The sequence below is a fragment of the Cryptosporidium parvum genome, chromosome 2, assembly GCF_000165345.1.
Source record: "Cryptosporidium parvum Iowa II chromosome 2, whole genome shotgun sequence".
In the NCBI taxonomy this organism is placed as follows: Eukaryota; Apicomplexa; class Conoidasida; order Eucoccidiorida; family Cryptosporidiidae; genus Cryptosporidium; species Cryptosporidium parvum.
The window spans coordinates 748,678-766,189 of NC_006981.1; the positions used below are offsets into that span (position 1 = coordinate 748,678).

At 26.2% G+C, this 17,512-nt stretch overlaps 5 protein-coding genes across 5 annotated transcripts; 2 read left to right on the forward strand and 3 right to left on the reverse strand.

Annotated features, from left to right (window-relative positions):
- Positions 1-434: 434 nt before the first annotated feature.
- Positions 435-7,772, forward strand: cgd2_3540 (4x PHD domain containing protein; the record flags this gene model as incomplete). Its single annotated transcript, XM_626541.1, has 1 exon — positions 435-7,772. The coding sequence occupies one exon, from the start codon at positions 435-437 to the stop codon at positions 7,770-7,772; it is 7,338 nt and encodes a 2,445-aa protein (XP_626541.1).
- Positions 7,773-8,006: 234 nt separating this feature from the next.
- On the reverse strand, positions 8,007-10,589 carry cgd2_3550 (hypothetical low complexity protein; the record flags this gene model as incomplete). The annotated part of the gene is made up of 1 exon (XM_626542.1): positions 8,007-10,589. The coding sequence occupies one exon, from the start codon at positions 10,587-10,589 to the stop codon at positions 8,007-8,009; it is 2,583 nt and encodes an 860-aa protein (XP_626542.1).
- A 1,528-nt stretch (positions 10,590-12,117) lies between these two features.
- On the forward strand, positions 12,118-13,473 carry cgd2_3560 (hypothetical protein with 8 transmembrane domains; the record flags this gene model as incomplete). Its single annotated transcript, XM_626543.1, has 1 exon — positions 12,118-13,473. The coding sequence occupies one exon, from the start codon at positions 12,118-12,120 to the stop codon at positions 13,471-13,473; it is 1,356 nt and encodes a 451-aa protein (XP_626543.1).
- Positions 13,474-13,532: 59 nt separating this feature from the next.
- On the reverse strand, positions 13,533-15,092 carry cgd2_3570 (YjbN-like Dus1p tRNA dihydouriding synthase Tim barrel; the record flags this gene model as incomplete). Its single annotated transcript, XM_626544.1, has 1 exon — positions 13,533-15,092. The coding sequence occupies one exon, from the start codon at positions 15,090-15,092 to the stop codon at positions 13,533-13,535; it is 1,560 nt and encodes a 519-aa protein (XP_626544.1).
- Positions 15,093-15,495: 403 nt separating this feature from the next.
- Positions 15,496-17,298, reverse strand: cgd2_3580 (hypothetical protein; the record flags this gene model as incomplete). The annotated part of the gene is made up of 1 exon (XM_626545.1): positions 15,496-17,298. The coding sequence occupies one exon, from the start codon at positions 17,296-17,298 to the stop codon at positions 15,496-15,498; it is 1,803 nt and encodes a 600-aa protein (XP_626545.1).
- Positions 17,299-17,512: the final 214 nt, after the last annotated feature.

Below are 17,512 nucleotides of genomic sequence, written 5' to 3' on the forward strand. Positions count from 1 at the left end.
TGATAATAATATTAATAATAATAAAAGATAAGAACTGAGACTTGTTAAATTTTTAAATTATTAAACATACCTTTGAGTATATTTGGAAAATTAAGAGATAAATTAAAAGCTAGAAAAGAAAAGTCTCAGAGCAAAGTACATAAAGATTCTAAGAAAGTACTAATTTAAGAAAATTATATATATATAAATATTATGTCAGGTATAGAATCTTACCCTGCATAAGAAAATACAAATGTATATGCATTTATATATATGTTTAATAAATATATATATTATATATATATACTTGTATATATATTTGTATACTTTTAATATAAATGATATGTAATATAAAAAGTTGAAAATTCAAAGCTCAAGATTTGAGAAATTCATATATATTAAGAGAATAAAGATAAAATAAGATAGGAAGGCCAGTGGAAATTATTAAAAAAAAAATGTTTGTAGATTCAACAAAAACAACAAGAAACAGGAACTCATGTAGTAGGGATATACTAAATGGAGGAGGAGTTGTTCCATTAGATGACGATAATGTGTTTTGGATGAAAATAGAGGATGAATATTTTGGCAAAATTGATGATAGAATGAAAGATATTTTGAAATTCCATATTCATTCATCCGAATATATTCTGAACATAATAAATGATAATTTTTTAAATCAGTATCAAGAAAAAGAACAGAGTAATTTTGTTAAAACGAGTATGACTTTAATGGAAGGACTTAAAGGTTGGAATCGGGTTCCTAGGGAGATAAATGGAGAAGGATTTGGGTTATTTGAAAATAATGGAGAATTACAGAATATATTGGATGGATACATTCAAGATCCTCTAAAAGAGGAGCAGAATAGATTATTGGATTTTGAGGATAAAGATAAAGAAATTTGTGATGAGAAAAGGATAAAGAGTATAAGTTTAACTTTAAGTATTCCGCCATTAACCAAGCCAACAGATTTTCCAAGAGAATTAATTCATTGTAGGAGTTTGAGAGATATTTTATATAATTTAGTAAAAATACAATGTGCATATAAATATACGCGTTTAAATAATAGTAGAAATTTATACAGTATATTAGATATAAAGGAAGGCCTTGATATTCAAGACAAGAGTTTAAATGGTACATGCAATTATATTTGCCTATTTCCTGATATAATATCTGGTCCAAGCGTTGAATGGAGGAATAGTTTAAATGAATTAGACAAAGAGAAGCTGATTTTTAAGGATGAGAATTATTATAATTATAATGATACGTCAGATGAATGGATTTTTAATATTAATAATAGGATTGAAAATATGAAACTTAGAAGAAGTTTATTGGATACTAATCATTTACTTCCTTATAATTATTATAAAAGTGAATTGAAAGAAGAAAAAGATGAGAATATGATATTAAATGATAATATGTCAAAACAAGAGGGTAATAATAAAATTAAAAGTATTCTTGGAACAGGAGAAGGTTTGAAAGAGAATAATTACGAGTATTTTAGAATGGACCCCAAAGATTTAGTTCCAGTAGTTGACTTAGAAGATAATTTATATGAAGAAAGCATTAGTACAGTAAGTAAGATAAAGAGAGCAAAAAGTTTTGGTGATTTCTTTCAAGAAAATATACATATTTCCCCAAATAAACGGCTAGATGAATATAATTTGGAAATAATAGATGATTTAGAGAATTTGAATAAATCATCAGAAAAAAATAAATCAGGATACTTGAACCTTTCTTCAATAATGGATTCAAATAAGAAAATAGATTTTCAAATTGGTAATACGTTAAATAACGGCTGCTATATTTTACAAGATATATCTCAAAATAGTTTGAATGAATATAATAATGGAGAGTTTGACCAAAGATACTTAAATAGAGAAAAAGATAAGGAATTGAGTGAAGTATCAATTTCTTTAATCAGAAGACTTAGATATATTTCAAGTTTAAAATTAGATATTTTTCGTGAAATATTATCTAGAGTAGAAAATGAGCGTCAACCAAATCCAAATTATTGGTATAGGAAAGAATATGAGCTAAATGATTATTATAGAAGAAAACAATATGATATTGGATATAACTATACATTAGAAAGACAAGCAAGAGATTTGGAGAAGTTTAGATTAGCTTGTATTGAGTCCAAGTATTTACCAAATGAATGGCAAGAAACAGCTTTATGTTCAATTTGTGGTAATGATACAGATTGGGATGAAGATCCAATATATTTTTGTGATGGATGTTATCAACCAGCACATCATTCTTGTGTGAACCCAAAACAACCTTTTAGATATAATTCTACAAGAATGTTGAATGTATTAGAAAGGGAGAAAAAGTGTCAACAGGGAGATCTTGATAGTTCTAATCCAAAAAAGAAGGAGGATGAAGTTGATGAGGATGATCAATGGCTTTGTGATGTTTGTTTGAATATAAAGAATCAATTACTTGATCATCAATATTTATTTTTTGGGATAATTCGAATGATTAGTGGTCCAAGAGATAAAGAGACAATTAATCAAATAATTAAATCTATTCAAATGAATGTTAATCCATTTTTAAATCAGTTAATATCATATAATGTCATTTCATCATCAATTAATGATCAAAGTTTTACTGATCCGATAATATTTCCATGGATTAATGATTGGATTTTTCCAGAAATTTCTCAAGATGATGATTCAGAATCACATCAAGAAGAAGAAAATAATAGAGTTGTAATCACAGAAAGAAGAAAAGGAAGGCCAAGAAAAACTCCTTTATTATCTTTAACAACTTTAAACAAGAGTAGTTTTAAATACTTTACATTTAATTTTTCGAATATTAATCCGAAAAGTATACATAAAAATGTACAAGAAGAAGATACAGAATGCCAAACTAATGCTAGCAATGTAAGTAATCATGAAAATGATTTTGATTTTGATAATCAAAATTATCATCACTTTGAATGGATTCCTACATATCAGATACCTTATAATTTTGCAAATTTGGAAATATTTAAGATGCAAATCTTTAATCCTGTTAAGTGGTACAAAAAACAAGAAGCAATAAGGAGAGCAAATCAAACTCCTCCTCCGACATTAATTTCTAGTATTCAATCAAATATATACGAGGATAACGATATATTAATTGAGGAAAATAATAATATACGAACAAAAAGCCGTGGATCTTCTTATTACACTGGTTTAAAATATGATGATAATTGCCATCATCAACGTAACAATAAAGTTGAAACAATTGGAGGAGAATTGCAAGAACAAAGAGTATTGGATATTTTTAAGCATGATGAGGCAATAATCAAACAATTAGAGGAGAAGAAAGTGATAATTTATGATAAACAAAATTATTCTTATAAAATTAAGATTAAAGTACCTATTTGTCAGTTATGTGGTTATGATGCATATTGCAGATCTGGTGGTATAATGAAAAAGACTGTGGATGGATTCTGGGCTCATATTAGATGTGCTTTGGGGAATTCTAGTGTATTAAGCAGCGATGGAAATTACTTAAGAATTAAGGTGGATTTACAAAGGAATAAAATAAAATGTGAAGGATGTGGAAAAATTGATAGCTCTCCAATACTATGCCATAATAGTCAATGTAGTCATTCTTATCATATTAATTGCGCATCATCCAGAAAAGATTGTATTGTTGATTGGGAAAATAGTAAACCATTATTATATTGTCCAGAGCATTCATGTAATATAGCTCCAACAATATTATTAAGAAAATATCAATTAAGCCATTTTAATAAATGGTATAATCAAAGAATTGAAAGTCAACAATATATTGGTTCAATGTTTGGTAATATATTTACATTACCAAATATAGTTAGACAAACATTTTTAGCAGATTTGAGAGATGATACACGTACTGTAATATTTTTAACAAGACTACTTTCAAGATCTAATACTATTAATAGTATTCAAGGATTAAAAAATCAAGATGAAATTATTCCATTAAGTGGTGATGGATGTTTATCAATACAAAAGATTAATTCAGATCATAATCACTCTAAATCTGGGGATTACAATCATCCACCAATTTCTGAAGAAAATCTAATAGTTTTAAATGGGTTTGCAAAGTTTCATTTATATATGCCGGAATTGGTTTATGTACAATCAATTGATACAGTATTATCAAGATTAGCTACACCTTGGTCAGGAGATATAATTTTTTGGCAAAAAGTAATGGCAGAAAATGCTTTTGCTTCATTTGGAATATCAGATTTGAGTCATATTAATCATTATAAATATTTGGATAATTCTAGAATAATTATAGCTAGTATATTTGGGATTATGGAGATATTATTAAATAGAATGGTTAATCCTTATGAAATTCGTTTGATAACGTTAATGATTGCTTCAAAGATGGGTTTTGGTCCTTGGTTTTCATTCTTTTATTATTGGAAGTTTATTCCATTAACATTTTATTATAATATTATTAAAAGTTATTCAGATTTATCACTTTATGAGCCAAAATCATATATATATTCTTTAAATAATAATATATTACTGAATGATTATTTAAATAATAATAGAGATATACAAATAAAGAACACAAATTATCATTTAAGTTTATTTGGACCAAAAAATTTGAGTATTGAAAAATTGCATTCAAATGAAGCTCAATTAAAATCGATTAATTCTTGTTCTTCAATAATTAGCCAAAATTGGAATTATTGTTGTCAGTTATGTGGATATCAAGTCTTGTTAAACAATTCAGCAAAAAAAAGTAGAGAGCAATTATTTTCATCATCATCATTTATTCAAGGTAATCATATGGAGAACTGTTATAGTGATATAAATCAAATAACAGCAGGAGGGGTTGGAATAGGGCATTCAAAAATACCATATTTATTAAAATGTCAAATATGTAATGTCATAATATGTTCAATATGTAACAATATGTATCAATATGGTTTGGTTTATAACAGTAATGATAATAATAATAATAATAATAATAATAATTCATTAATAAATGATGGTATGAATTCAAATTTGGTGGATGAGAATAATTTTCATTATCTTGCATTAATTTCAATGAAATGTCAAAGATGTATAGATTTTGAGCAAAAGAATTTTGAGAATGTGATAATAGATAGTTGCTGTTGTTTATGTACAAGATTTGATGGTATTTTATTACCTTTAAGAAAAGGATATCAGATAGATTTTTCTGGAACAAAGACAAGAAAGACGCTTTTGGTTGATGGAAGTATTCCATTAGATGATCAATTTAGGTTAACTTGCGATATATGGATACATCCAATTTGTTTGGAATGGCTTATAATAGCAAGAGTTCAAGTATTTAGTTTGAATAATGTTATATTAATTGATAAGAAGCATTTTGGTAATATATGCAAATATTGTGGATTTTCAAATGGAGCAACAATAGGTTGTGCATTAAGTACTTGTAATACATATTTTCATGTATCTTGTGGGAAATCTATCGGATGTAAATTTGATTCTAGTAGAGTCAAATCAAAACAGAATGATCATTATTACAGTTTATTAAATAGTGGTGGGTCATCAATGAATATGAGTTCTTCTGGTTTTTTAATAGGCGGTGGTGTTGGTATTAATAGTAGTGGTAGTGGTGGTGGAGTATATAGAAGGGCATGGTGTATAAGTCATAATCAGTGTAATAATAATAATAATTCAATTATAATAAATTCAGGTATTAACAAATCTGGAGGAAATAGTAGCAATCAGAATAGTAATATTAATGATAATAACAATATTGATAATAATAATAATAATAATAATAATAATAATAGTAATAATAATTCGAGTAATTATGGTTCAAGTTTGATATCAACAATGGGATCAATTTCTTCAAGTTCACAAGATTTGACACAGCTTAGAACTTTATATAGTAATATAATTAGGAATAATAATGAAGTACTTGATAAAGAAGGGCAAGGATTGGATATTAATAGAAGTATTAATGTTAGTTATGCACTAAATCAGAATTTGGAAACAAATTTAAAGATGAGTTTATTAAGTTATTATGGTTTGGTTTTATCAATTGATCAAAAAAGTAAATCAACTTTGGATAAAATTTCAAAAGAAATTGATATTAATAATAATATTGATAATAGTTCGAATGGATTTCAAATGAAAGGAAATGATGCAATAATAGACTCAAGAAATCCTTTATTTTCAAGTAGGATTGAGTTTAATCAACAAACGCAATCTTCTTCAACAACAACAACAATAGCAACTTCATCATCCTCTTCTCCATCATCATCATCATCATCATCATCATCATCTTCTTCTTCTTCTTCTTCTGCTACTACATCAGATCACGATATTTCTTATATTAATAAATGGGAAGATCTTATACAGATACTTGTTTATGAGGTTGTTTCAAGATTTGTTTATGGAATTGGAATTCCAAAGCAAAAAATTATAAACTTTTCAAAAACACAAAGAAGGAGAAATGCAGCTTTTAATATTCAAAAGAATCTCCAATCATCTTTTGGTTTTGTAGAAGGGATGGGAATTCCAACAAGTGTTTCAAGAACTAGTACTAGTAGAGGAATGTCAACTTTTACAACAACTACAGCGGTGAAAACTACTATGGGAACTACTGGAGTTACTGTTTCTTCTTCTACTTCAACTGCTAATGCTAATGCCAATAATAATGCTAATGTTAATATTAGTGCTACTGCTAAAACTTCTAAAATGGGAATAGCTTCATCTTCAGAAACTGAATCATTTACAGAAACTAATATTACAAAGGCTATAAATGTAGAAACTGATGTAATAACAACTAAAGGCGCAGTTGAATTGTCTTTAGAGGGGACTACTGAAATGGTAATAAGCGATGATATTGGTGTTTTGGAAACTTCAAATAATAATAGTATTCAGAATACATGTCCAGCATGCGATAAGATTTACAAGAGAGATTGGCAACAAGTTTGTTTGGATTGGATATATTGTGATTTATGTAATAATTGGTATCACTGGTATTGTTTGGGATTACATAAGGATAATATTCCAAGTGAGAATGAACCATTTCACTGTTTATATTGTTTGAAGCGTAAACAGAAAGGTAAAAGGGGTCGTAAAAGGAAGAATCTTAGAATGGATGATTTTGACAATAATTATAGTGGTAATAATGGTAAAGGCATGGCCACATCTACAGTTTTAGCTACAGGAAGTGATCATAATATTGACATTGCTCAAGAAGATGGTCATTTTAACATAAAAGTAGCCGATGTTTTTTCATCATCTTCATCTTCATCATCGTCATCATCGTCATCTTCATCATCTTCATCATCTTCATCATCTTCGTCATCATCTTCATCCTCATCTTCAAATCAAGGAGATGCGATGACACAATCAGCAATTACAAAGGTGGCAAAAGAAGCAGAAGTTTCTGGAAATTTGAATCAAGGAGATCAACAAGCAGTAAAACTTGGTTCATTATCATCAGCATCATCATCATCTCCTTCTTCTTCTTCTTCTTCTTCTTCCTCCTCCTCCTCCTCCTCTTCCTTCACACAATCATCACAATCTTCTTCTTATTCTTCTCTCTCATCTTTATTATCTCAGGATTTATCGCAATCTTCTTCAAATTCATCATATAATTCCTCTCCAATAAGAAAGTGGGTAAAAAAGAAGCGAGTCAATTGTTCTATGAAGAATAGCAGTAAAAGTAATAATAATAATAATAATAATAATACAAACAATAATATAACCAATAATAAAGGAGGAGATCAAAAAGTAGCATTAAAGAAAAAGAATAGCAATAATAGTAAAAATAATAAGAAGAAAAAGAACAAGAGAAGTTTATGAAGATTAGAGAAGATATTGAAAAAAATGAAAAGAAAAAGAAGAGAAAGAGAAAAGGGTAATGAGAAAATTCCAAATTACTGGCAAAAATGAAAAACAAAGCTCAAATATTTCGTGGAAAAGAAGGAAAGAAGAAAGAGAAAGAAAAAGTTAAGAGTTTTATTATTACTATTACTTAATATTACAGATATTAATAATAAAATTTTATATTATTGAAGAATAATATGTTAATATTAATTACCTCCTTACTAAACAGTCTTCAGCAATTGTGATCTTTTCTTTAAGTCTTTGAGCTTCACTTTCAATGGATTGAAGAGTGAGTTGGTGCATATTAAGGATCTTAACAATTTCATTAAGTGGTGAAGGATAAATTCTTTCATGTAAGTTATTAAGTTGAGACATTAAAGTTTCAACTTGAGATTCAATATCTTGAAGTTCAGAACTTAAAGCATTAGCTCTTGCAGCTGAGATTCTCATGTTTTGATTAGGTTTATCATGACTACCAGAAAAGCTTCCTCCAGTTGTTCCAATTCTTGGAATATTATTTGTATTACTATTATTAATGTTATTACTATTATTATTATTATTATTATTACTATTGTTATTGTTGTTATTATTATTAGAAAAAGAATTAATAGATGATGATCCTTCCAGTTTCTTTGAAAAGGATTCTTCAATAATCTTCAAAGTATTAGAGAGACTATTTTGTTGTTGAGCAATTTGATCAATTCTATTATCCATATTTTCTTGTCTCATCCTAATTTCTTGTTGATCTGCTCTAATAGAATAAAGTTTTGTAGTATATGTAATAATTGCTTTATCTACTTCTAATACATCTGATGATGCTTTATTAAATAGTTTAACTTGTTTTGCAAGTCTACTTTCCCAAGATTTTATTACATCCTCAACTCTTTCATGTTGATGAGATATTGTTGTTTCAAGACTTGGAGATGGAGATGTAGATGAATTAGAAATTGATAGATTTGGTGTAGTAGATGATGATGATAATGTAGTTCCTCCTAATAATGAGAGACTTGTATTATTATTTTCAGGTTTAGAAGATGATCCAAACAAACTTGTTGTTGTTGTTGAAGTTGATAAATTAGTATTCCCTAATAGACCTCCAGTAATTGTTGATGATGGTGTAGAAGAAGATAATGTTGGAGAAGTGGAAAAATTATTAGTACTTGTACTTGTACTTGGAGCAGTTGTTGAACTTGTACCAAATAATGAACTTGTTGTTGTTGTTGCTGGTGTTGTTGATGGTGTTGTTGATGTTGATGCTGCTGTTGTTGGTGCTCCAAATAATGAAGATGAAGTGGAAGCAGAAGTGGAAGCAGAAGTGGAAAAATTACCAAACAAATTACTATTAGTATTAGCATTAGCTAATGAAGGAGATGTTGATAAAGAAGTTAAAGAAGTAGTAGTAACACCACTAGTTAAATTAGTACTTGCTAGAGAAGATGATGAAGTTCCAAATAATGAAGATCCTCCACTCAATGTATTGCTGTTACCTAAAATAGATTCAGAACCAGTAGTTGAAGATAAAGATGGATTAGAAGATGCCATAGTGGAGCCAAAACTAAATAAGGAACTGGATGCTCCTGTTGTTCCAGTTAATCCTGTGGTTCCAGTTAATCCTGTGGTTCCAGTTAATCCTGTTGCACCAGTTAAACCTGTTGCACCAGTTAAACCTGATCCTCCAAAAATACTAGCTGTACTGTTTGTAGATCCAAGTCCTGAAGAACTAAGTCCTGAAGATCCAGATCCAAGTCCCAAACCTAATCCAAGTCCTGAATTATTGGATGGATTTGAAGTTGAAGAAGAATTTGTTGAACCAAATGAAAAGCTTGTATTATTACCAGTAGCACTAGATGAACTTCCAAATAATCCTCCTCCTCCTCCTCCTCCTAAAGTACTTGTTGCTCCTGTCAATCCTCCAGTTCCAGATGAGCCAAATAAAGAGGAAGTACCAGAAGAAGTAGTATTTAATCCAGAATTATTTCCAGAAATTCCAAAAAGATTGTTAGTGGATTGAGAATTTGTATTAATACCATTATTATTATTATTAACATTTGTTGTTGCTGTTGCTGCTGTTGATGATGATGGTAATCCTAAAGGTGAAGTTCCTGATCCAAATAAACCTCCTGATGATAATGATGATCCAATTCCAATTGTACTATTAGAATTTGAGTTGTTTTGATTTTGTGATCCAAAAAGTCCCAAACCTCCACTAGATGAAGATGTAAGAGTTGAATTACCTCCAAAAAGAGAATTAGAATTGCTATTTCCAATTCCTGTTGAAGATGAGATAGAATTATTAATATTACTACCAAATGGAGAAGAAGTATTTAAATTATTATTAGTATTACCAATATTACTACTAGTAGAACCAAATAATCCCAAACCAGTATTGTTGTTATTACTACTAATACCACCAGTAGAACTTCCACCAATTCCACCAATAGGATTTTGTTGAGATGAATTGGATCCAAATCCAAATAATCCTCCTCCTCCTAAAGTATTTGTTGTTCCTGTTCCTGTTCCTGTACCTACTCCTGTTCCTGTTGTATTTGATCCAAAAGTAAATCCTGTATTTGTTACATTATTTGTATTATTTCCAGAATTTCCTAAATTCCCAAATAAACCTCCTCCTGAATTATTTCCAAATCCTGTTGTTCCTGTTCCTGATCCACTCAAATTACCAAAAAGTCCGGTTCCTGTATTATTACCAGTATTAGTATTAGTTCCTCCTAAATTACCAAAAAGTCCTCCACCACTACCACCTCCAGTATTATTATTATTATTAGAACCAAACATTCTATATTTATTAAAATTCAATTTATTTACTTAATTATTTAATTCTTTTGTTTGTTAATTTACAAATTAGTTATTCATTTCTTTGGACTATTTGTCCTATGATAAAAGTTAATTTAATTTTAACCAAATATTAATAATAATATAATAATAATAATAATATTATTATTATTATTATTACTAATTAATTAATAAACAAATATTTTGTGTGTGTGAGTAATTTATAGTCAAATATATAATATAATAGTATTGTATTATATATAATTATATATAATTATATATATAACTATATATAATTTTAATTTTTATATTTTTTAATAAATAATATATTTCAAGAATTAAAAACTATTTACCAAAAGATTCCTTCTTTTAATTGCCAATATTATTATTGTTATTATTATTATTATTATTATTATTATTATTAATATTATTCTCCTTACTTATTTATAAATATTATGTTATTTATTATTATTTCTTTCTCTTATTTTTTCCTCCTTTTTTTTTTTTCCTTTCTTCTTCTTGTTCTTCTTTTTTATTATCGTGATTTTACCCGCCCCACCTTAATAATTAAATTCTTGAAAAAAAAAAATTTTCTTTCTTCTATACCGGCACCACGTAATTTACGAGACAATTTTATATTCTCCGGTATAGGGATGTTAAGTGCCCGCCTAAATTTTTGTTATTTATATATTTATCTTTTTTTTCGACTCTAGTACAAGAAAGAAAGAATGGGGGAATAATAATAATAATAATAATAATAATAATAGTAATTGTAAATAAATATCACATGTAAAATTATTGTAAGGAAAATATTATTTACTTAATATATTAAAGATAAAGATATAATAAAAGAATTCTATTAGAGAATTAAAAAAAAAAGAGTTTCTATGTGTGTGTATAATTAATGAAGTGAATTTAAGTGTGTGGGAAAAGATTTAATTAATTAATAATTGAATCTTTTATATTAATTTTTATATTATTATTACTTTTCTTTTAATAGTTAAGATAAGTTAGTTTAGCAAGTTATTGGCTATTTGATTGTACTATAATTTATAGTAATTTATTCAACTTCAAAGAAGAAGAAAAAAAAACACACACAGTGAAATAAAGAAATATAACCAAAAAAAAAAAAATAACAAAGAAAAAACACAGAAACAAAAAAAACAAATTTAATCAAACAAATAACAAAGAAAGAAAAAATCCAATAAAAACAAAAAAAAAGAAAAACTAGGTTTATATTAAAAAAAAAATAATTATTATTATATTATAATTTATGAGACGAGACGAATTTGTAAATGCATGCATGCATTAAGAGTGAACTAATCAAACCAAAAAAAAAAATGGACTAGAAAACAAGAAATAAAAATTTTTTCAAAAAGAAAATAATAATAATAACGAAAACATAGTGATTATTTTATATCGATTCAAATTTATATACATTCATACACAAATACATACATTACATATATATACTTACATATATACATATATTACATGCATGCATTACATGCATACATATAATCATTAAATCATGAGAAATACAAGTTCTCTATTACATAATACTAGCATTAATAATGATCCATATCATAATTCAGTAGTAATTGATATCAATCATACAAATATTGGAGAATATGTACAAGAAAATAAAAAATATCCAAGTAATTCTTTTATTATATTAATCTTATTAATATCTACAATCATTATAATTAATCATGGATGGTATTATGGAATTCTATTATTAATTATATCCATTTCTCCTGGAATATTAATAATATATCAATTTAAAAAATATATTATAGAAGATGAAATTAGTATTAAAACTATTACAGATTTATTCACTTTTGGTGCAATCATATCTGTATCTACTACATTATTACTTGAAGGATTATTTTTTAATTATATATTTTATTTTAAAAATGATAATTATAATAATTATATTGATCAATTTGGTTGTAATATTGGTTTTTCATTATATATATTAATTATTTTAATTAAATATATTATTTCTATTGGAATTATTGAAGAAGCATGTAAATTAATAGGATTATTAACTATTAAGCCTTATATTGAAGATATTAATTATAAAGAATCTTTTATTAGTCATTATTTAAAATCAAATTTTGGATATGTTATTGCTGGTATTTCTTCTTCACTTGGATTTGCAATTATTGAAAATATTGTATATTTATCCAATTCTATGGAAAGTATTATTATCATGATTCTTGTTGGTATTGCTAGAGGTATTATTTCTATTCCTTTTCATATATTTGCATCAGGATATACAAGTATATTATTTAGTAGACAAATTTTTATACAAAATGATTATTATTCTAATAATAATAACAATAATAATAATAATAATAATTACTATTATTATTACCTTATTTATATACTTAAACAAATTATTATTAAATTTCTAACCTTACTACCAGCTGGAATCTTACATGGAATTTATGATTCTAGTCTAATCTTACTAGTACTTATTAATCAAAATTATAATAAAGATGAAATACTTAGTTATAATTTAAATTCTACATGTAATTTAAATACAAGAATTCTTAAATTATTTCTAACTTTATTTCCATTAAAAATTAATAAATTATTTGGAAGTTTTAAAAATCAAAATCTTATAGAAAATTCATTCAATAATTGTTTTGGTACATTTTTTTATAATTTAATTACTATTGGATTCTTCATATTTGCTATATTATCTTATTTTATATGTTTTTTTCTATTTATTTATAATTGGATTTATCTTGAAAAACAAAATTCTAATAGAAGAATAATAACAACAACCAGAACAATTAGTAGAAATAATATCAGTAATAGTATTAATAATATCAATAATACTGAAATAAGAGAAATAGAACTTACAAGAGAACAATAATAACAATACAAATAAAAAGAAAGTGTAGGAAAAAAGATCGAATCTTATATCTAATATTATTAAACAATAGAATCTAATAAGTTTGAATAATCTTTGCTAAATAAATTCATTGATTGTATAAGAATATCTGCAGGACTATTAATATTTAAAATACCATCTTCTTTTTTCAATGATTTTTGAATAAATTCTGACAATGTTCTTCTCCAAAATTTTGTACCAGAAAACCCATGAAATATACCAAATACTGGTTTTAAATACATATTTAATTCTCCTATAGTAAATTGACCTTGATCTTTAATATTTCTTGGCTTAAATTTAGATAAATATTCTACATATCTTTCCAATACAATCCTTCTTGTTAAGTGAATACTACTATTATTACCATTAGTATTAATACAATTATTATTATTATTATTATTATTATTAACTTGATTATAATTAATCCCATAAATCATACTATCTACTTTTGATAATATAAATGGATTATTCATGACTTCTCTTCCTATCATGACTCCTTTTATCTTATTAATCCATTTACCTGATTGAATGATTTGATATAAATTTTGATATTCTTGAGTTAATGTAAGATAAGAATTAGATGATAATGTTTCAATATGATGATCATCTTTCAAATGATCAGTTCTTATTTTCTTAATTTTTGTATAATTATTAATTTCTAATTCATTATCTTTTATATCATCTTTATAGTTATTTAAATACCATTGAATATACCAATCACCAGTTAATATTGAAATACATTCTTGTATACTTGTTACTCCTCCATTCAAAATAAATGTTAAATTAGGAAAATCAAGAGTTAACATATAAACCCAATAATATTTTAATTTTGGAATGGTTCTATTTTTACTAGGATTAATACCATTTAACCAAGCTTTTCTTGCATGTATAATAAATACATTGGCTCCTATAAAATTATTTTCTGTATAATCAATAGATTCTAATATATTTGAATCAGAATCATCATCAGATTGTGGAAATATACAAGAATAATCTTTTTTATTTTGATTATTTATATTACAACCAGATACTAATGATATAAAATTATATAAATGTTGATATGTATCATATTGATCAACTCCAATCCTAGTTTTAACTGATATACGTTTATTAACTAATCCCAAATGAATTAATTTTTTGTTACATGTATCAACAATTTTTGCAACTCTAAGTGGATTTTTAAATAATGATGCACCAAAACTACCTTTAGAAGCTACTTTACATGATGGGCATCCAACATTTAAATTAAAATTCTGAAAACCATATTTATAAGCTATTTCAATAGCTTTTTCCATTTTTTGAGGATTATTACCACCTAATTGTAATACTAGAGGATTTTCAATATCATTCTTTTTAAAATGTACATCTTGAAGAATTTTTCGTCTATTTTCATCATTATAACAATGTATGATTGTATCATCTACTACCATTTCTGTCCATAATTCTGTTTTTTTTGAGATAATTCTACATAACATTCTAAAATGACTGTTTGTAACATCAAGCATTGGTGCTACAGAAATTATTGAATTACTTAAATTATTATAAGTTGTCAATAATTTCTGTTTTTGTTCTTCTTCATTATATGATTGGTCATCCTTCATAATTTAATTAATTTAGTTCAAATTTAACTAATCTAATAGTAATAGTGACAATAACAGAAATTATTATTATTATTATTATTATTATTGTCGATATTCCATCAATATGTCAAAAATTACCATTTTTAAATAATGAAAAAACAAAATATGAAATGGCGCCCAAGCCGGTATAGTGATCTGAAAATAGTGCAGCATTATTTTTTGGGGGGTGTGAAGCGGGAATGAGTCTCCACGGGTAAAGTGTAATAAAAGTCAATTAAGAGCAAAAAAATATATAGCATGCAAATTTGTTTGTTTTTTTTTTTTTCGTTTTCTTATAAATTAAAAAAAAAAATTAACATTAGATTTATAACAATGGAAAAATTATACATTACTACTTTTAATTAGTAGTTAAACTACTGTCTCATTAAAGTAAAATAGAAGTCTGTTGATTATTTTTATTGCTATCTCTGTCTGATGATAAAAAGTCAGACTTAAAAGGATCATTAGCAGGTGGAGATTTTGCTGAAACAAAATCAAATATGCCAAACTCATCATCTTCATAAGTACTGGCACTATAGTTGTTATTATTAGCCTGTAAACTTTTCTCTTCAAAATCGAAAGTATCAGTAATACTATTATTATTATTGTTATGATCATCGCCATAATAATTGTTTCTAATATTAGTATTAAAATTATCATGGGATGTAGAAGATGAATTAAATATATCATCAAAATCATCAAGTACATTCTTTCCATGCACTGGTAGTACTTGTTTTGGTGCTGATAACGTTGTTGATACTGTTTCTGATATTGGTAGTGATATTGATTCTGGTACTGTTTCTGAATTGTGTACTAGTATCTTTTCTGATTCTTGTCCTATATTTATAATAGAATCATCATTCAAGTTTTTACTAGTATCAATAAAATCGTCAAAATCAAATTGATTTTGAGAGGAAGAGATTTCATGGTTGTTATTATTACTATAGACAAACTTCCCTGTGATATCATTATCATCTTTTTCTGGAGAATTATAATCAGAAAAATCATCAAATACATTGTTAACTTGCACGATATTGCTTTTTTGATTATCTATATGATTTACTTGATTGTTACTTTGATAATTATAAGTTTCACTGAAACTAATTTGATCATTTTCTTGATCAAAATAATTTCCATTATTTTTCAAAGTTGTTATTCCCATTTCTGATTCATAATATTCATTATTTCTTGTATCAATATCATTCTTATTATTTATAATATAATTATTGTTTGGAGAATTTCCACTTGTAAAATCTCCAAAATCTTTATTTTCTATTATAGGAGACAACATGTTATTATTATTATTATCATTATTATTATTAAAATCTTTATATTCTATTGGATCATTTTGATCCCCAAAAATGATCTCATTATTTACTTGATTTAATCTCAAATCTGTGTTACCAATACTAAAGTCATCTAAATTCTCTTTAATCGGAACAAAATCAAAAGATTCCTCACCCTTATAATTATCAAAGAATTCTTTATCCCAATTATCATTTTGAAGTTGGTTATTATTCGAATCGTTTCCTTGAAAACTTATATCAGCCATATTCTCATCAAAATATAAATCTTCTTCTATATTATTTTCTACACTATTACCAATCAGAGTTGGATTTGAATTGAAAAATGTTGTATTTATTACTTTTTCATTTAATTGATTAGATCCAATACCTCCTGTTCCAACTCCTCTGTCGCTATTAACAGCAAAACCATGACGATTATTGCTATTAAAACCACCATTAACTTCCACTTCTTCATCTTCTTCATCTTCTTCACCATCTGACCACCAATCATTGCTAATTTTGTTTTCGTTTCTTTCTATTCTCCCTCCTATTCCCATACTTGAACCACCTCCACCCATCCAAATATCAGCTCCTCTTGCTCCAATACTACCACCTTCTATATTAGCATCCCTTACTCCCAATAAATTACTAGGATTTTGCTTTGTATTTGAATTAGAAAGCTTTGCTGCAATTTCTTCAGCTGAAAGTGGAGTAGCAGCTAATTCATCCACTAAATCATCTTCCATCAACAAAGAATCTATTTCATATTCTGTTTGATCATTTCTCGTCTTATTAAATCCTCTATAATGAAAATTTGGACCTGTTGATCTCGTACTTCCAGAGAAATATGTCACACAGTTACATAATGAAGATACTGTTCTTGCTAAAATTAGCTGAATCATTTAATATAATAACAAATATAAATTTTATGCATAAATATATCTGTTTATTATATTATTCACTCTAACTCCTCCTATTAATTCACAAATTGATTAATTCTTATTTAATATTAACAACTTTATTCAATCAATTATTAATTGATGTATGATTCCCACAGTTTTCTCAGTTTAAGCTCTTAAGAAAAAAAAATAGAAGACAATAATACACTTTTTATAC